At 35.8% G+C, this 21381-nt stretch overlaps 2 protein-coding genes and 1 long non-coding RNA gene across 3 annotated transcripts; 1 reads left to right on the top strand and 2 right to left on the bottom strand.

Moving 5' to 3' along the window:
• Positions 1 to 2053: 2053 nt before the first annotated feature.
• On the bottom strand, positions 2054 to 8192 carry GLDP2 (glycine decarboxylase P-protein 2). Its single transcript, XM_086249538.1, has 15 exons — positions 6722 to 8192; positions 6195 to 6440; positions 6009 to 6086; positions 5817 to 5917; positions 5542 to 5737; positions 5278 to 5403; positions 4938 to 5123; positions 4711 to 4824; positions 4069 to 4221; positions 3531 to 3719; positions 3169 to 3246; positions 2970 to 3095; positions 2801 to 2899; positions 2502 to 2619; positions 2054 to 2385 (listed from the first exon to the last, which is right to left on the bottom strand). The coding sequence occupies exons 1-15, from the start codon at positions 7979 to 7981 to the stop codon at positions 2291 to 2293; spliced, it is 3165 nt and encodes a 1054-aa protein (XP_086105664.1). The 5' UTR covers positions 7982 to 8192; the 3' UTR covers positions 2054 to 2290.
• A 4743-nt stretch (positions 8193 to 12935) lies between these two features.
• On the top strand, positions 12936 to 13674 carry LOC147278558 (uncharacterized). Its single transcript, XR_015123511.1, has 2 exons — positions 12936 to 13074; positions 13185 to 13674. It is a non-coding gene; the product is annotated as an uncharacterized LOC147278558 (long non-coding RNA).
• A 5074-nt stretch (positions 13675 to 18748) lies between these two features.
• Positions 18749 to 20918, bottom strand: LOC147278557 (uncharacterized). Its single transcript, XM_086250479.1, has 3 exons — positions 20495 to 20918; positions 19494 to 19979; positions 18749 to 19383 (listed from the first exon to the last, which is right to left on the bottom strand). Exons 1-3 carry the CDS (start codon positions 20720 to 20722, stop codon positions 18979 to 18981), a joined length of 1119 nt encoding a protein of 372 aa, XP_086106605.1. The 5' UTR covers positions 20723 to 20918; the 3' UTR covers positions 18749 to 18978.
• Between the last annotated feature and the right edge of the window lie 463 nt (positions 20919 to 21381).

Genomic DNA, 21381 nt, shown 5'->3' with positions numbered 1-21381 from the left:
GTGCCAGCTTTCGCGCACCAGACTAATCACTTAGGCCGGTCAAAGACAAACAATTTACACCAGGCCTAGGGGATTCACAAGGGATTTTACCTCCCTTACTGCCTGGCTCCAATGGTCGAACTGAAAACTCAAACTTAGGTGTCTAGGTTTACAACTACACCTCTAAACCATTTCCTTTATTTTCAAATCAAAACTATCACTTATAAAAGTAAATTGAATTGAATTATGATATTAATAAAGCCATAAAAAAAAAAGTAACTCTATAATAATACAATGACTCATATAATAAATATTAAAAAATAAGAAGACCTATTTAGTTTCTTCATATAATATTTTTTTTACCACTCTTCATATGGTATTATTTAAATGTGTTTATCGTGTTATAATCGTATTACATATGTTTGACACTAATTCCACTCATTTATTTTTCATGTTTAGCATATCGTATTATAATCGTATTCGTATCAAAAAATAATTAACCATATCCCGCTAATTCCATGTAAGATTCGTGTTGCATTAAAAATTTTCACCTCTAATTAAAATTAAGATAGGTCATGAATTCAATTTCATTCTTTTGTTTTTTTGGCCATGGAATTCAATTTCATTCAATATACCGAAAGAAATATAAAGTGATTTGAAATATATATACATCTTACGTGATGTGATCATGGCCATATATCTTTATGTGGTGCGGTAGAAATGGGCAATGAATAGAAATGTCAAAGAAAATTATTTGAAATTCAAACACAATGTGGTGGGATGGAGGGTGCAAAGTGCAAACATTAGGTAGGTACTTTATTGTTCTATGGAATGGATATATAAATGTTTTTTTTTGTTGTAAGACAAATATAAATGTGATTTATGGAGTTAAATTATGCAAATTATACATATTCAGGAGTAATTATAAATTGATTTGATGATAATAAGAGATATATTAGGATTATAGTCACTATACAAAAGAGCCAAAGGCTGAAAATCTGAATTGACGCCACCGATCATTTCTTCCCTCTTGGTTTTTTTTAACTTCAGCACGCAACTTCTCAAGCTTGGTGCCTAGTGGTAATAATATCTTATTTATTTTCATTTTTTAATCAATTAATTGTTAATTATTATTATTATTATTTTAGGTGGGCCCACTCTCTATAGAATTAAAAGTCTATACGGATATGCTTGGTAAAAGACTGGTTTTGTTCGGGTTTACAACTTACACTTGGATGACCGTATGCCCAGGCTCGGGTATAAACTATAAATCCGGAGCCTATTCCTATGTTATCAATATTATCTTGATTTAAATACAGAAATCATGTAAAGTAATACACTTAAAAAAAAAACAATAAAATAACTTTCAACATTTTTGAAAATTTAATTTTCATAGACAAATGATTAGAAACACTCTAAAACTAATAGATTAGCAAGTTAATATGAAATTAATCACTCTTTTAAGCCCACCACATATCTAATCTCATAATTTAAACTATCTATTTTTAGGCTTTATTTAAAAAATCATCATCGTAAAAAATCAACAAAATCAAAAATTATTTAAAGTAAACACAAATATATGTATAATTATTATTATAATCAAATGGTTAAATAATTTCTGATTTTGAAGATTTTTTTACAAAGATGATTTTTAAAATGAGACGTAAAAAATAAACGACTCGGATTATGAAATTACATCGTGTAGTGGACCCAAAAGGATAGTTAACCTCACATTAACTTGATAATCAATTAGTTTAAAGTATTTTTGGATAAATAATATAATAATATCTTATTTATTAAAAATATTAAAAAAACTAAATATCTACGATTAAAATACTTATACATAAATTGGCACATCTAAATGTCGACATTGACTGTCACATTAAAATAAAGATGTGAGACAACTTGCAATGAATTGGATTATGACATGTCAACTTCTGAACCTGAATTTACAATGAGAGGCCAAATAACATGAAAAGAGATGTATCTATTTTTTTTTCTTTTTTCAATTATGTTTAAATCTTAGGCAGTCAAAAACAAACATGAAAATGTCTGATCCCAGCTAAGACCATAATGAAGGAAAAAGAAGCAATTATAATTACAACATTTGAGTTGCAATTAGCAACAGACGTTATTAGATATAAGCTAATCGTCATCATCATAATAGGAAATGAATGTCATCAGCTATAAAGGGCTGTATGAAGATGGATAAATTATATACAATGTGGAGAAGGAGAAGAAGAAGAAGATGATGATGATTTCATATCATATCCATGACCAGACTTTGTGGTGACAAGCACTGAGCTGAAGACTAAGCAGTGGCTGCAGCTTGTTCCTCCACTACCTGTGATGCTGGGAGAAGGGTGCAGACGAGGTTCCGGTCACCATACACATTGTCAACGCGCCCTGATGTAATAGACAACAAAAATGTCATCAGAGCAACCCCAGAATGAATGTACAACAAGCAGTTACAGTGCTTGCTTCCTTGCTATACAAGTTTTTTTGTTGTATAAATAGCATACCTGTAGTAGGCCAGAACTTGGAAGAACGGAGCCAGGAAGCTGGGAAGGCTGCATATTCCCGGGTGTATGGCTTTGTCCATGTATCTCCCATGAGCAGTGATGGTGGGTGAGGAGCTCCCTGCACGTTTTATATAGGCTATCAATCGAAAAGTTCATGAATTGATTTATAAATGCAAATACCAATGTGGATACAAAAATGTGCTACCAGAACCTAACCCAAAATGCATTTTGCAAAGGCTATTATAATGTATGTAAATGACTAACTAATAGCCTTGTGAAAGGAATACTCCATTTTTTACCTTTAGGACATTGTTGTGAATATCAGCTTTTCCTTTCTCAATCTGAGCAATCTCTTCTCTGATGGAAATAAGAGCATCGCAAAACCTGTCTAACTCAGCCTGCAAGAAACAGAATATTTATTTAACACAAGTAAACCAGTAGAAAAAACATTCTTTCTGTGGGGTGTACCTTGCTTTCACTTTCTGTTGGTTCGATCATGAGAGTGCCAGGAACTGGCCATGACATTGTTGGTCCATGAAATCCATAGTCCATAAGACGCTTGGCAATATCTTCAGGCTCTATTCCAGCAGTATTCTACAAGAGTAGTGGGGTTCAATAAGACAAAGAATGAACAAAGCGGACAAATTGAATCAAACGTTAAGAATACCTTAAAGCCTCTCAAGTCAACAATGAATTCATGGGCAACAGTTCCATTGACACCACGGAAAAGAATGGGGTAATAGTTCTGTAAGAAATAACATAGACAAAATGAGCAAACAGAGGCAACATCACCTAGAGAAAAACTGTAAGAAAGAGCAATTGTTCATAAGCTCAAAGTTAGATTACAGGAGAAAAAATTCCAGGAGTAATTGCCATTAGGTTATATTCATTATTAAAGAAGTTCACTACTACGATCTATTGTCTACCATGGAAGTTGTTTGGCCAAGAAAACTAATTATTTCCATGCTAATCCTTTTTCTGGACTTTAAAACTTATAAAGCAAACAACAAAGAAGGAACGAGAGGGAACCTCCAAACGCTTGGCCATGTAGTTTGCATTCAGAATTGCTATCTTTGATGCATCGGTTAGTCCCTTGGACCCCATCATGGCTATATAAGTATAAGATATTGGCAAAATAAGTGCAGAGCCCCAAGGCGCGGCAGAGATGGTACCAAGTGGCTGAGACTTGTCGGGGGCAGGAATGCCACCAGTAGGAACCTTCAGGATGATGGCAGAGAAGTTAGAAGTTCACTGATGAAAATACCCAGACAAAAACAATTACTAGAAATCACCATCAACATGTGAAATGAACATAGGTAAGTCATGCTCCTAAAATTCATTCATGCATTAATACATACAAGGCTGTTGGTTCCGCTTAATCTAGAACATGTAATAAAGCACAAAAATTTGGAAGGACTGAAGAAGGCAATGACTCCATTTAGACATCTCAAGATGAAAACTAAAACAAATAAAGCAATTGTTCTCCATGGAAGCCAAATGTGGTATTTAGAGAATTGCACAATAATCTGCAGAATCACACTAAATCTTCAATGTGAAGAGTATTTACCACAGGATGAGATGGCAAGAATGGTGCCAAGTGTTTCTTCACACCAATAGGACCCATGCCAGGACCACCACCTCCATGTGGAATGCAAAATGTTTTATGGAGATTCAGATGGCAAACATCAGCTCCAATCCAACCTGGACTTGTCAGACCCACCTGTAAGGACCAAAAGCTTTGTCAGAGTTGAACAAGAAAAGTATATATTGGACACTGCTTAAAAGGAAATTGAAGTTTGAACCACCATTATCTACAGAAATATATTGCATAAAAGATCAATGTTAAGATGATCAATCAATTACTCGGTTCAAACCCAACCAGCTGGAATGCCCATGCAGAAGTGTATATTAATTTGAATACCAAAATTCACAGCCAATAAAAGAAAACAGCCTGCTGCTCAGGAACTATTTGAATTTAAAATTCAAGCACAGAACAATCAAGCATGAAGCAGAAAACAGGAAGAAATGTAGAAGAAGGTCCGCAACATAAAGCTTGGTCCAGTATAACATATGTTGCTTGAATATGGTTATTGTCTGTGACTTTTCTTAGTTTAATCAATTTAAAATCTTAGTACAATATTTTGTGCTAGCAGACTAAAATCAACATATAAAATGACAAGCTTAATAGGAAAACAGATGATATACAGACCTGTGCATTCATGTTAGCCCCATCCATGTATACTTGGCCTCCATTGTCATGAATTATCTTACAGATCTCATCAATGCCTTCTTCATACACTCCATGAGTTGAAGGATATGTCACCTATAATTTGAATTATAGTCAAATGTTTATTGATGCTGCATAAGTTATCATACCTCTCTCTCTCTCTTATCTTTTCAGATAATATAAACCTCTTCAAGGCATAGGATGCTTACCATAAAAGCTGATAGGTTGTCCTTGTTTGCTTCAGCAGCCTTCTTCAGCTCTTCAATGTTGATGTTTCCCTTGGCATCAGTTCCAACAGAGACAATTTTCATTCCACACATTGCAGCACTAGCAGGATTTGTACCATGTGCCGAAACAGGTATAATACACACATTGCGGTGGTGATCCCCTCTTGCCTACAGTGGGCATTCAGTGAATGACTCAGCATGATTACTTACAAGGATAAACCTTTAGGTCATAGAGCCTAAGTGTTTTGTTTAAGCTCTACACCAAAGTGCTTGCTAAGAAATATTAGAAAGAGGGAAAAAGAAAAGCTCAGTGTGCCCATACAAAATGATACGCTCGAATAACCATCAGCCCAGCATACTCTCCCGCAGCTCCGGCATTAGGTTGCAATGAGAAAGAGTCAAACCCAGTGATGGCACACAATAGATCACCCAAATCTTTGAACATTTCCTGGATTTTATTAGTTGACAAGATATAGTATCAATTTGCTATTTTTATGAAGGAAAGCAACATATCAAACAAAAAATCAGGGAAAAGAAACGGTTTCAACCGTTTTGAATTTATATGTAAGTAAACATTTCTAACTACCTGATAACCCTGAGCCTGTTCTACAGGGGCAAAAGGGTGCATGTCGGCAAAACTAGGCCATGTCACTGGCATCATTTCAGTTGTTGCGTTCAATTTCATTGTACAAGATCCCAATGGAATCATACTGTGGCATAGCGAGAGATCCTTTGATTCCAACCTATGAATGTATCTAAGCAACTCATGCTCTGTGTGATACCTAATATAGAGCAAATGAAAGTCAGGGCAGTTTCAAATAGTAGACTGAGAAAGTTCAAATCATCTGGAAAGGGTTATACGAGTTGAAGATTGGATGGGTAAGATATGCGCTCTCCCTTGTTAGCCGAGAAGGAATTGCAGCCTGAACTTCTGGTGCAAGAGATGCAGCAGTGAAAGAGACCTGACAATTAAACAAAATTCTTACTTAGACGGATGCAATTTATAATCAAGTGAAAATATCATCTTTATGATAAAGATATGAAAATACTCACAGGCTTGCCCAAAGAAAAGACTTTGAAAAGCTTATCAACATCCTCCAAGGTAGTTGTTTCATCGAACGAAACAGTGATCTGAAAGGCAGTTAACTGTCAGTAATCTCATCAAGTAGAATATTATACTCCCTCCCCCTCCCCAGAGAGCTTTTTGTTCAATAATTGATGCAGGTGATACAAACTTACAGTGTTTGAGTCTACTATTCGCAAATTTATTCCATTCTTGTAGGCAGCATCAGCAATTGCATGTGCATCAGCAGTCTTAACCTTCACAGTGTCAAAGAAGGGAAGGCCCTGAACTTCCGCTGTCCCAAGTTTCTTCAATCCAAGTGCAAATGCTCCAGCAAGACCATGAACCCTTTGGGCAATGGTTTTAAGGCCTTCAGGTCCATGATAAACAGCATACATAGCAGCCATGTTTGCAAGTAATGCCTATAAAATAAACAAAATATTCAATCAAGCAAAGCCAAGTAAATGAAACGTATGAAGGGCCCTGTTTAGTCATAGCCCATATTTGAGGTTAGCCATGTCTAAGTGAAAGTGTTCCAACAAAAATCTTGAGCTGGAATGGACTTGCTACAAAAAACATGTCAAGAATACTACCATTTGAAAAAAAAATAATAATAAAAATAAAATAAAATAAAAACTCAACATCAATTCATCCCTAAACAGAAAATCATAGAACAAATCAGTAGAAGAATAGTCTTTTGAACCTGTGCAGTGCAAATGTTGCTGGTAGCCTTGTCCCTCCGGATATGTTGCTCCCTTGTCTGCATCGCCATACGCAGTGCAGGCTTCCCTGAAGAATCAACACTAACACCAATAATTCTTCCTGGCATCATCCTCTTGTACTCTTGGGAGGTGGCCAGGAATGCTGCATGAGGACCTCCATAACCCATTGGAACACCAAACCTCTGTGCAGAGCCAACAACAATATCCACCCCAAATTCACCAGGCGGCTTCAACAAGGTCAATGCCAAGAGATCAGTTGCCATCACAACCTTGACCCCATTAGCATGAGCATTCTTAATAAACTCCCCATAATCCAAAACCTCACCCTCAGTGCCCGGATACTGAACAAGAACACCACAAACATCACCTGATTTGTAATCAATATCCTTAAGATCAGCAGTTACGACCTTAAGATCAAAACCATCTGCTCTAGTCTTGCAAATATCAATAGTCTGGGGGTGGCAGTTGCTTGCAATAACAAAGGTCTTCTTCTTCCCCTTTTGAATGTTATTACACATCGCCATTGCCTCAGCAGCGGCGGTTCCTTCATCAAGCAATGAAGCATTTGACATGGGAAGGCCAGTAAGGTCTGTAATCAGGGTCTGGAAATTAAGTAGCGACTCAAGCCGCCCTTGGGATATCTCAGCTTGGTAAGGAGTGTATTGGGTATACCAAGCTGGGTTTTCCATTATGTTCCTCAAAATCACAGGTGGGACATAGGTGTTATAGTACCCCATCCCAATAAAAGACTTGAAAACCTTATTCTTGGAGGCCAAATTTTTCATGTGCTCAATCATTTGGCTCTCTGTCAACCCCCAATCAAACTTAGAAAACTTCATGGATTCGAGTCGAATCGATTTGGGCACGGTGGCATCAATAAGCGAATCAAGACTCTCAAACCCACATAACTCAGCCATTTTGGTTTGCTCTTCTGGGGTGGCTGAGTTATGGCGGCGAGAGAAAGTGTCACTGTTTTTCAATGCCTCAACCGAAATCGACCGGGTCTGTTGTGACCCAATGCCATGACCAACATTGTGTGACACATTTTTGCCTAGCAACGAATCTGATCTGCTACTTGTGCGCATGAAAGAGCAAGGAGACAATGAAGATACGTACCTTGAAGGTGTGTACAACACCGGAGACGAAGAGCTCAACACAGTCTCATTCTGGCGGAACTGCTTGGCCTCTGAAACCAAGCGTTTCACAAAGGCCCGGTTCGCCAGCCTCCGAGCACGTTCCATTGAATGCAGAAAAAGACTGTGTTTTAGGAAAACACAGAGGAAAAGGCAAATGGGGTTGTTGAGAACTTGGAAGAACAAAAAAAAAAAATGGTCTTTCTTTTCAAAGTTGCTTGTGTTTGCTATTCCATTGGAGTGAGTGAACAAGTTGGGTGGTGGGTTTGTTTTGATAAGTGATGACACACACACAGAGGTTTTGTCTATATATAAATATATGAGTAAAATAATTATATAAAATTCAAGAAAATGGTGGAGTTCGGGATCTGGTGGTGGTGGGTGGTTAGTGACTGGACACCTATTAGAAAAAGACTGGTTTTTTTTGGAGGGTATGACACATTCTACAAAAAATTACAAATCTTGTTCATGAATCATGAATGTATGGAAGGTATTGAAGCAAATCAGATTGAATTTCAATGGATCTGAATGACTTCCCAGTTTTATTGGAAAAGAGGAAAAACATGTGCCAAAGAGTTTGATGAATATCTGTTTAATTTGGAGTAAAATCTGAGAATCTTCTCATAATTTTGTTGGCAGATTCTCTATCACAATCTGATTATCTCTATGTCTCACCACACAGACAATAAGACCAATAAAAATTGGGATTAATGTCATTTTTCTCCCAGACTATTATACATGTATCAATTTGCTGTTCAGATTTCTAATTTGAAAAATTAAGAACCCTGACTTTTTCAATTTTGTCAATTAATGTTATTCCGTCAATTTATACATTTTTTATCTAAAATGTCGAGATGAACAACCAGAATTTAACGAAAAAGAAAAAAGAAAAAATGATGCATGAGGAAAAAATAATAAGATCTAAATGGAAGGGACCATTTTGCCCTCAAAGATTTGGATAAAAAATGTGTAAATTGACAGAAGAACCTCAATTGGCAAAATTGAAAAAGTCAGAGTCCTTAATTTCCCAAATTAGAAGTGTGGGGAGCAAACTGATACAAGTATAATAGTCTGGGGAGCAAAATGGTATTAATCCCATAAAAATTATAGAAAATTATGATTAAATATCAAATTTCAATAATTTTTTGGTATAACATGAAAATCATATAATATTTCAATTGAACTACCAAATTTAAATGTAGTTTTTTAGATTATGTCACAATATGTTGGCCTATTTGATTTGAGCTTTTTTCATTTGGCATTTTTATCCTTTGGGCCACATATGATGGGTGTTAGTTAAAATTTATAAAGTTTTGACAAAATTGCCTTCGAGGCTTTTATATTATCTTAAAAATTTGCTAATGTAGTCTTAACTTCAAATTTAGTTGTGACTGAACGACAGTCACATCTAAGTTGTGAGATAGTCACAATTAAATTGTGACTTAATTGATTTTTTTTAAAAAATTATACTACAATATAGTATAGATAGAGGTCAAAACAATACTTTTACTCAAAATAATACATAGTATAGTGGTGTGAGTTGTCTTTTTCAATTTACCAAGACAGTCACAGTTAAATTGTGACTGGATTGATTTTTTTATATTATAATATAGTATAAATTAATATAATATTTGTGATGTAATATTATTTTTATTTTTTTATTGTAGTGACATGTGATGTAATATTTGTAAATTTTAGTACCTTTTATTTTATTATTTTGTTTGACTTTTCAATTTACCAAGATAGTCACAGTTAAGTTGTGACTGGATTGATTTTTTTATATTATAATATAGTATAAATTAATGTAATATTTGTGATGTAATATTATTTTTATTTTTTTATTGTAGTGACATGTGATGTAATATTTGTAAATTTTAGTACCTTTTATTTTATTATTTTATTTTGACTTTTTCAATTTATCAAGACAGTCACAGTTAAGTTGTGACTTGATTGATTTTTTATTTATTATAATATAGTATAAATTAATGTAATATTTGTGATGTAATATTATTTTTATTTTTTTATTGTAGTGACATGTGATGTAATATTTGTAAATTTTAATACCTTTTATTTTATTATTTTGTTTAACTTTTCAATTAGTATCTAATTTAAAATGCTATTTAATTTTGATACTAAACTAAAAAATTATTAAAATTTAATAATTAAAATCAATGGACCTTAAAAATTAATCCTAGGATTAGGTTATGAATCAATGGAACTCACTCACTCACTTAGATCAGATCTGAGTTAGTGATATTTTGTAGGAAATGAAAATTTTGGTTGAATATCCCAAATTTCCAATTTTGTGATTTGCTGGATTAATTTTTAGTGGGACCCATGGTATCTGGTGGAGTGGGGGTAGGTGTGGTATTTTTTGGGAAAAAAAGGGGATAATATGAGAGATATCTGTGGCTGATATTAGGACAATGTAGGATTGTAGAGAAGTCTCAACTGAAGTGAGTCTGAGGTTGGTTATTCTTTGTGGTAGATACGGTTGATGGCTAATGATGACCACTGGATTCGCCGAATTATTATGAGTGAAGCAGAATGAACGGTTGGTGGTATGACCTCATTGTTTTCGCTGATCTAAGAGTCTATCTAGCAGACCAGGACTTGGTCTGCCTTCACCCTTTAGGTTTTACCCCTTACACTTTATGAAAGGCGCTATGTTTTGAGGAACTTGTTGCTATGCACAATTTCATTCTAATACTTACGAATAAGATGATTTTAATTTTGAAAATCAAGAAATGCTTTTCCAATTATATTTAAATGTTTATTTAAAAGATTTTACATCCAATAAAGGACGGACATAGTCAGAATATTAAATTTAAAATGTCAGCAAATAATATTTTAAAAAATTTGATTGACATTGCTTTGATGAATTTCCTCAATATATAAGACGAAGAAAAACAAATATGAAACAATATGAAGAAGAAAGGTAAAGAGAAGCATTCAATTTTTATTTTATTTTTTTATCAAAAGTATACATGAAATAAATATGAAATTTTTATTGGGAGAAATTAAATATGAAAGTTACAGTTAGGAATTTACAAAAGACATTGGACATCTAAGATTTATTTACTGTTTTTTGGTGAGATACAAGATTTAATTTTTTTTTTGTTTGGTAGAGTGGGGGGCCTAAAAGACCCAAACAGCAAAGAAACTAGCTATTAGCAAAACGACTTCTAGAAAGCCCAACCAAATCATCGATAAGCAGCATCTCACAAGCAGGAGGAGGATCTTCAAAAATAGTCAAACCAAGCACCAAGGAATGCCCAATATGAGCAAGACCATCAGCAAGCCTATTCTTTTCTCTAAAGACATGAGAAACTTGGCAGCTCCAATCCCTGAATATCAAATTTCTGCAAGCCGAAATGAGAGAGTCCATAGGATGAAGACCAGAAGTAACCTTGGTAACAAGCTGAACACCAGTACTAGAATCCATTTCAACCTGCACCAACCTATATCCATGATCCCAAGCAATCTTCAGCCCTAAATAAAGGCTCCAAATCTCAGCAGAAAGAATTTCACCTTTACCCAATTTAGAGGCAAAACCAACAAGCCAATGGCCATTACTATCTCTCAAAACTCCACCAGCACTAATGGAGCCATCAGAGCCAAGTCTGCTACTATCCACATTTAATTTAACCCAATTGACAGGAGGAGGATACCAACATAAATGAACTTGGACCCTAGCAGGTTTGCAAGATTGAGTAGCCATAGCAGCAAACCATTCTTTGACAGAGGCCTCAATAACCATATTGGGATTGGAGGGAAGAGAGAAATCAACCTCAAAAATAATTCTATTTCTCCACTTCCAAATAAACCAACAAGCAAAACAAAACACAAATCTCCACTGAATGCCAGCAACAGAACTAGCTTTGGATTTAAGGTTAATCAACAACCAATCATGAAAAACCAGCCCATGAGAGGAGAGGATGAGAGGGGGCATTGACAGACTACAATGAATATAAACTACCTTATATATGATATTCATTTGTGGATGGCTTAGTAGAGACAAAGATAGAAGAGTACGTTCATGTTTTTTCCACAAGATGCAGCTTAATTAGGAGCGGTTATTCTAAAATATGTAGATTGCAGCAATCAAATGTTTCAGATTACTTGAAACATGTGGAGGTGCATGCTCTCTCTCTCTCTCTCTCTCTCTCTCTCTATCCCTCTGTCTTGCATCCTTCTAGTCTGATTGATTTCCAATGCTCTCAGTTAGCAGTAGATATATTGACATATCTTTCTAGTCTGTTTGATTTCCTGTGCTCTCAGTTAGCAGTATATTTATTGACATAACTGTTTTAGTTAGCAGTAGATTTACTAGATTGTGCTAATAATCTTGTCACTAACACATGATAGGAAGATTAACCTGCATGACTGGAATTGAAAAATAAGTTTGTAAATATATGACTTCTTTAGAAAGTAAAGCAGTGATAAAATTGTACGTAACTAAGTAAGACACTTGGACTTTCATGGTATTTATAAATGAAGGTGAGCTTTTGTCTACTGTCCAAAGAGGTTATGGAAGTGTAAGGGTGGCATGTCCAATTTATATTTTGTCTGTACATAATGGTGTCATTTGTATAATATATATATGTTTGTATTGTTTTCATTTATATCTAATTTAATATTAAAATTTTTTTTTTAACAACAGGAAGATTAAAATGTTTTAAACTTCTAATTTAAGTTATGATTTTCTGATTTTCTTCAAAGAAAATGATGTAAGCCAAGTCAATGTGCTAATTTGAACTTTACTTCTTTGAAAAGCTTTTTTAATTATTGCTTATGTGCTTTCAGTATCTAATTCTAATATAATCCCTTTAGGCTCCTGCTGATAAGGGTATTAGCAAAGATGATAAAGGAAAGGACAAATGTGCTAAAGATAATGAAAAGTTAGTTTCCTCAATACAAATATTTGACTTCAGTATCTCTACTTGTTATTGGTGGATAATTAAGCATGTAATTTAAGCTTTACGGTTTCTCATTTTATGTTTGTCTGCAGTGTTGTGGTGAATTTGGGTTCCACTGATTTTGTGAGTGGGGTTTGTTGCTTGTTCGGTTTTGGGTTCACTGATTTTGTACTTGGGTTTTAGCAAATTATAAATTGTGCATTTCATTTTTCAGGTTTACTTTGTTCGTAATAGAAGACATAATCAGCAACCCTTTTTACACATAAGGAATTGCTAACCTTGGTATGTTTCTTAATTATTTACTTCGATCATTTTCATGCTGTTGTTCAATTTTGGTATGTTTCTGAATTTGTGATTAAATTTAAGAATATATGTTCCTTTGATGTTTTCAGTGGTCCAATATGAAGACCAAGCGAAGTGGATACATATAAGATCAAATAGATGAGGTGCGGGTGGAATGGGGATCGAGATTTTCTGAACAATTACCTTTAGACCGACAAGTTAATTGGTAGGTGGTGTACGTTTTTCCTCTTTTGTGGATAGAAGAAAACTGTCATGCATGCTCAGTTTTTGCAAAGCATGGAAGAAGATTGAAGATTTGGTGCTTTTAATTAAAATACATGCTGCCATGAATATTTTGTAAAGGATGGCAGAATTGAATTAGAACTAGCTAGCTAGACATAGTGCTGATTTATTGATTAATTAGCCTAGGTGCTGTCATGCTATTTTGTACATGTGGGCAGCGTTGGTACATTAATTACAACTTGTTTTGGTTTTGTAAAGGTTTCACAAGCAGGTTTAGACAATATTATCTTAGTTATTAGGCTGGTGGTATGTTTAGACCTCTACAAAACAAAAAATATATGGTTATTTTGTTGGTTATCTTGTTGGATATTTGTAAGCAGCTTTGAATATTGTTATTGGTGATTAGTGGAATATATGGAATGAGAATGAAAGATTTTATGGTTGCACAAATTTCTGGCCATATTTATGTACAGACTCAAATTTATGTATTGATATTCTTTTTTGAGGTGAAAAAAAAACTAATATAACAAGCTGTATTCCAATTATCTTTTGATATACTAAACGATATCAATTTTTGACTAAAAACTGATATTTTATAACGTTTTGATATCAAATTCTTTTTTAGACCTGATATATAAACGATGTTAGATATCAGGGTCTATTCTATGCCTGATATTGATATAAAGATTATATATCAGATTTTACCACAGACCTGATATTGATACCATAATTTTATATCATATTATACCTCAAACCTGATATTGATACCAGGTTATATGTCAGTATTAGTATCAAATTTGATATCTATTGACTAGAAATATTAATACTCGGATTTTATAGATATCAGTAATAATATCAAATTGGATATCCATTTTGTATTTAGGACATCAGATTGAAAAACAAAAATGATATATAAAATTATTTACATATCAGTTTAAAACTGATATCTAAAATGTGAACATTAGATATCACGACGCGCTATATAAGACGGGTACCCCATTAGATATCAGTCCACGACTGATATATATTGACATTTTTGTAGTAGTGTTTCTTAAGAAGTTTAGCACCATGGATAACACCCATCCAGGTACTGGAGCAACCAGAGGTATTAGGCAAGTCAAGAATGTGATTAGCAGTACCCTGGAGATACTTACTCTTGAAAGAACTAGCCCATAAACCCTCATCATGCTGCAGAATTCTCCAACTTGACTTAGCTAATAAAGCTTGGTTCATCAATCTCATTTTCTTAAGACCCATGCCACCCAAAACTTTAGGTAGGCAAACTTGGCTCCATCTAACCAAATTAGTCTTATGCTTAGCTTCAGTAGTTCCCCAAAGGAAATCCTTGTGAAGTCTATCAATTTTATTGCACACAGAAACCGGCAATTTAACTGATTGCATGGCATAAATAGGGATAGCAGAAGAAACTGATTGAATTAAGGTAACCCTACCAGCCAGAGATAAAGAGCCAACCTTCCAAGAAGCAAGTCTACTTTGAACTTTTTCCACGATTTCATTATAGGTAGCTTTAGTGACCCTGGAATGAAGTAAAGGCACACCTAAATACTTGCCCAAGTTCTGAGTAAGGGGGGAACCACAAATACTACTGATCTCAAGAGCAACACATCGAGGCGTATTAGGAGAACAATAGATTCTGGATTTCTCAAAGCTCACCAGCTGACCAGAACCAACGCAAAACCTATCCAAGCAGGACTTGACAACAAGAGCTTGCTGCTTAGAGGCTTCACTGAACATGATGATATCATCAGCAAAGAAAAGATGGGAGATTGAAGGCCCACTCCTGCTGATTTTAACAGGCTTCCATTTATGAGTAGAGACAACATCATTGATGAGATGAGCAAGCTTCTCAACACATAAAACAAAAAGGTAGGGAGACAATGGATCTCCTTGCCTAACCCCTCTCTCAGGAACAAATTTCTGAGTTAATTCACCATTAACAATCAACTGGTAATCAACACTAGAAACACAACACATAATAAGCTCCAAGAAAGTACCAGTGATGCCAACCTCAATCAATACCTTCTTAATAAAATCCCAGCTAAGTCTGTCATAAGCCTTGGCTAAGTCAATTTTCCAAGCCATATAACCCTTTTTAGCCTTGCAACGTCTGAAAGAATGAAGAATTTCTTGAGTGGCAACTATATTATCAATGATCTGCCTGCCAGGGATAAAGCTAACCTGGTTAGGACTAATCAAACGCTGCATTAAAGGTCTAAGCCTGCTGACCAAAATCTTAGTAACCACTTTGTAGAGGGTGTTACAAAGGCTTATAGGTCTAAATTGAGAAATCAACTGAGGCCCAGAAATCTTGGGAACTAGAGCAATAAGGGTGCTCCCCAAACCAGAAGGGAGAACACCACAATTGAAACACTTCTTCACCATGTTGTAAACATCATCACCACAAATGTCCCAATGCTGATGAAAGAAACCAGCAGTAATCCCATCAGGGCCAGGGGCTTTCATAGCACCAATAGAAAACATACTATCTTTCACAATTTCAGGAGTGATTTCAGAACCCAAGTAAGCTAAATCATCATGAGAAACATTAGGAAAAAGATTAGGCATAACAAAACTATTCTCAACCAAAGGATCAGTAGCGAAAAGGCTTTGAAAATGCATAACAACAATCTGCTTAATCTCAGGCTTTTCCGTCACCCAAACCCCATCAGCATTAAGTAAACCTTCAATCTTATTTCTTCTTCTTCTGACAAGAGTGGAAAGGTGGAAAAACTTACTGTTCCTATCTCCCTGTTGAAGCCATTTAACTCTAGATTTCTGCTTCCAGAAAATCTCTTCATGATCTAAGAGAGTATTATACTCACTCTGAAGCTCAGCTTCAAGATTAAGGAGGAAAGGATTGGGATTAACACATAAAGCTTTCTGGATCCCTCCCAAACGAGCAAGAAGTCTTCTTTTTTTTATGAAAAAGATGCCCAAAAACATCAATATTCCATTGCTTAACATCAGCAGTGAAACAAGCAATTTTACCAAAAATATCAAGATCCTTAGAATGCCAAGCAGAACTCACAAAGTCCTTGAAATCTTTGTGATGAAGCCACATATTCTCAAATCTAAAAGGCTTGAGGGAAGAATCAGGAACTTGATGGCTCTCTAAACAGATAAGCAGAGGGCAATGATCAGAAGAAGCTTTCGGAAGATGTTTAACAAAAGCATCCCCAAAGAGCTGTCTCCAAGCAGAGTTACAAACACCTCTATCCAATCTCTCTAAGACAACCCTGCCTTTTTTGTCTTTACCTTTCCAAGTGAATTGGGGACCAATAAAGCCAAGATCAATAAAATTCCAAGCTTGCATCCATCTTTTAAAACCACCAACCCTTTAGCCAGCAGCACCACCCTGTTTTTCACTAGAGCAAACAAGCTCATTAAAATCACCAGCAACAAGCCAAGGAAAAGAATGATTAGCAGTAATAACACCAAGCGTTTGCCACAACTTATCTCTTAACTTTCTGCAGGGACTCCCATAAACAGCCGAAAATAACCAATTCCGCATCCCAACACCAGAAATAAAAACAATGAGAGCTTGATCCATAGTATGAACAACCTCTACATGAGAAACATGATGGGACCAGAGAAGCCATATCCCTCCAGAGAACCCAGTAGCATCCACAACCTCAAAACTGTGAAAACCAAGACCATGAATAACCTTGAGGGCTTTGGAGCCACTTATTCGAGGTTCAATAATAACAAGAAGATCAACTCGATGCATACAAGCCAACTCTCTAATAGTGGCCTTAAAGTTCTTACGACCCGCACCCCTAACATTCCAAATTAATAAATTCATTATCAATAGGAGAAAAAACAAAAGGGGCCAAGAGGACAAACCTCAAGCATCAACCATTCCCACCTCCCTAGAGAGAGGGGAAGAAGCATCCACCATAGCAGTATTAGCACCTGCATCATCAATCTGACCATCAGCCAAAGTGTTTGGAACACAAGATAACAAAAGGTCCTCATCTCCAACAGACATAGCATCCCCTCCACCAGGGTCACCAATACTAGGAGGTTGGTGACCAAAGGTGAAAGTGTCTTTAGGCACACTAGAGGTATGATTAACAACTTCAAAACCAGGAAGGTATTTCTCAAAGCCTCTCCCAGCAAGGCCAGCAAAAGCAGCATTCAGAGTTCTTTTAAGAACTTCAACTTCTCCATAATTCAGGTTCTTAGTACCACTAGAGGAAGGTCCATTAGGATTAACCTTTGAAGGATTAACTTTCCCCTTATTGGAAATATCTGAGAGAACTTGACTCCTAATCACAGGCTCCATAGTTTTCTTAGGAGACCAGACTTTCTTAATCACAGGGTTTTTGCCCTTGGCAGCAACAGATACAAGATTTAATTTTCAAAGCTGCATACAAACATTAATGCAAGTGACCATGTCAAACTGTATTGCCTACAGTACAGGGAGCAATGGGCCAGGAGGTTTCATATTTCATAACTTTGGTTGAAGCTCAACTGGAGACCTACAGGTTGCTACCACCTTTTCCAATCCACCATACCTGTTCAAGACTTCAAGAGTCAAGAAAGCAAATCTATCATATTACCACTCTAACCCTTTAAACTACATTAACAATTTGTACTTGTCCAGTTTTGGGGTGAAGTACATTTCTGTTAAAGAAATAGTCCATTAATTAAACCTGTAAAGTTGGGCACAGGAATTTGCTGCTACAAATTTACAAATGCTCCGAAACAAAGGGCTATCTCTCTAGCAATGAACATTGAAATCACACAAACTTTTAATAACCATACCCTTTACCAAAACAAATGGAACCTTGGAGATGCAACTTTGAGGTAGTGAGCCAATCTCCTTACCTACATATCCAGTACAAATGTGCCATGGGAGCAAGTGAAAGAAGGTTATGCTATAGTAACAGCATCAACTAAATCCCAATTAAATCCTAAATTGGAATATAAATCAGAAAATTAAACACTGCAAATTAGCAAAGATGGAGGGGGAGGGTTTTGCCGTTTGGGCTGGGTGGGTTTGGCGGGTGAGGGAGTTGGGCTGGAGAGCCGGGTTAGGCTTAACTGGGCCCAAATGATATTGAAAGTTTGTTTTCTTGGGCTGGGTGGGTTTGGCAGGAGAGGGAGTTGGGCTGGAGGACTGGGTTAGGCTTAACTGGGCCCAAATGATATTGAAAGTTTGTTTTCTTGTACGTAGCCCATTTTCTAGATTTTTTAGCAACGTTTCCAAACACAAAGTGATATGCTCAAACCAAACAATTTACATTTTTTTTTTTAAAGAAAAAAAATTGCCCAATATTGTAGATATTAGTAGAATTAATTTACTCTATGAACAATACAAGGAATCCAAATTGTTGTTTTCTATTTATAATTAGATAAATAAAAACGAATCTATATACGAGCACAAGGGTATTATATTCCAAATGTATAGAAGGTAAAAATGTAATATATTCTTCATTATTAATATTCAAGGTACACTAGCAAAAGCAAAACCACACTTTATTCCAAATGTGCGTAAAAGATCTATATCTCTCTCTGTCTCTCTAGATTTATTTCAAGAGTAGAGTACACAAGTAAAAATCTGGCCTCCTAAAATATAATAGATGTAAATTAATCCTCCTAATTAATAAGAGACAGTGGTGAATAGTGATCAATTAATTAAGAAGAGTGATTAATTAGGCCACAAGAGAGTTCCATAAGCAGGACTGCAGCTTCTGCAACATCTTGTGGAAATAGTCGTTGAAAACTAGTCTTGAAACAAAGCTTGTTCCTTTTGTTGTGATGATGAGTCGAATGAGATGTAGTAGAACAACTAGTACCAGTGTCGTCGGTGATGATGAGTTTGCTCTTGTTATTGATCTTGTGTCGTTGTGCAACATGGCTTCCAGTTCCTCCACGCGATTTCTTCTCCTTGTTTGCCACCTTAACCTTCATAAATGATGTTGAAGTGTCGATGGCGGTGCCACTGCCAACTACGACTCCATTTGCAGCTGCAGCCGCGGCGGCTTCTACCATGGCTCTTCTCGCTTTCCTCTGTCGAATACCACACGCATTGCATAGTGACTGCACCAAACACATACATACAATATATATAAAATGATGCCTTAATTAATTTTATGATTAATATATAAATTGATAGTCTGACAACATAATATACATGTAATTAATTAAACCTTGGGACCTCGAGGGCCGCTCCTCCAGAGTGGAGTTGTGTTGGTGTTACAATCGGAACAAACCCTAACAGTGACAGCAGTAGTAGTAGTAGTAGTAGCAGTAGTGTTGCAGCTGCTACTATTGGAAATTAAGCTGCTGGTGTCGTTATTTTCAAGAGGCTGCTGCTGCTGCTGCTGAGCAGTAGTAGTTGGGATTTTGTGTGCATTAATATTATGATCCGACGTCGGGTTGGCCATCTTTTGCATCAACCTCATCTTTGAGGACATCCACTTCACTGTCCTATTATTATTGTTTTTACTTTTACTGCTTTCCTCATCTCCAAGATTAACCTCATCTCTTTCAGTAGTAGATGTGGACAACAATTTATGGTCCTTGTTGTTGCTAACGTCTAGTACCACTGCAGCTGGCTGATCAACTAGAGAAGATGAGCTGCTGCATACTTGATCATCATAGCTTGTTCCACCATGCCATGTGGGATTATCGGCCTAACATCAAAAAACACAATTTCATTGACAAAATTGTACTTAATTTGTTTATATATATGCATCATCGTACATTAATATACCAAACAGTGAAAATTAGAGACTAAATGAAAAACAATAGGGCTAGCTAGCTTTCGGACAAAAGATCAAGCTTAATATAAGAGATTAATTAAGACAATACTAGCTAGATCAGAACTACTTTTTATGGAAAGTTTGATATATAGAGCTGCATGTGCAGTGCAAATATATATGATGTATATAAGTAGGATCGAGATGGAGTCTTAAATTCTACATATCTAAAAAAAACACCACCAAATCACAAAACTACCAGGAAATGAAGCATGTTTTCATAAAATAATTTGAAAGAGAGAAGAATTAATGATATGATGAGTTAAAAGGATCGAGCTAGATAGCAAGGCATAAGATCAATATTGAAATATGTACAGATGGAAGATATATAATTGGAATTAAAAGCAGATTAATACGAAGATGGATCGAATAGTAGCTAGGTTTCTTACCTTGTGGTTATATAATTGTGATTGATGAATGAGAGAAGTAGTAGCGGTCCCTGTTTGAGGTTCAAGGGAGTCAAAGAAAGTTGGAGAAGAGAGAGAACATGAAGCAGAAGCTTGATTATATGGTGATGATGATGAAATAAAAAGTTTGAGGCGCTGATCCTCATGGGTTTGTTGATCTACAAAGGAGGAGAAAGGAGAGGATGGTGGGTTCAGATAGACAGGAGTCATCACAATACAGCTAGGTAGAGAGCGATCGATCGAAGGATCAGAGATGAGAGAGAGTTGTAGTGTTGGTCCAGCAAAGGAGGACAATTTGAGATAGGCCTCATATACTGAGATAGATCTAGAGAGGACTTAATAATATATATTCTTAAAAAAGGAGATCGAGAAGAGAAAAGAGGTGTACATGTAGAGCCTGCAAAGACATTCACGTGACTACTTCATACATGTCATGATCGACCCAGATCGATAAACAAGCTAGCTGCTACAAGATGACAAATTTAAAGGAGGTGTAGAATGCTACTACTCACTGCACCACCCCCTTCACTACGACTATGACAAACCGAATTAATTATTTTCTGCACTTTTCACCCCCTCATATATGCCAGTTCAAAAAATTCATATACATACAAAACAACGGGCCAGTAAATGTATATGTATATAGGTATTAGGGTTTAAAGGTTTAAATCTAGAAAGTTGCATGTGCAGATATATATCGATAAAATATTAGGGCTAATTAAGGTGTTGCCAAAAGACATGAAATGGTTGTACAGGCTAGCTAGGGACATCTCCTAGTACTGCCAATTCCTCTTACTCTTAGTCTTTAAGTAGCTGGCCCCACACCACACCTTTTCCCATCAACCATCATCCCCTTCTGATATTTTCAT

Source organism: Dryas octopetala, chromosome 7, assembly GCF_963921425.1.
Source record: "Dryas octopetala chromosome 7, drDryOcto1.1, whole genome shotgun sequence".
NCBI lineage: Eukaryota > Viridiplantae > Streptophyta > Magnoliopsida > Rosales > Rosaceae > Dryas > Dryas octopetala.
Note: the sequence above shows the minus strand (reverse complement) of the source record. Positions and strands in the feature narration are given on the sequence as shown.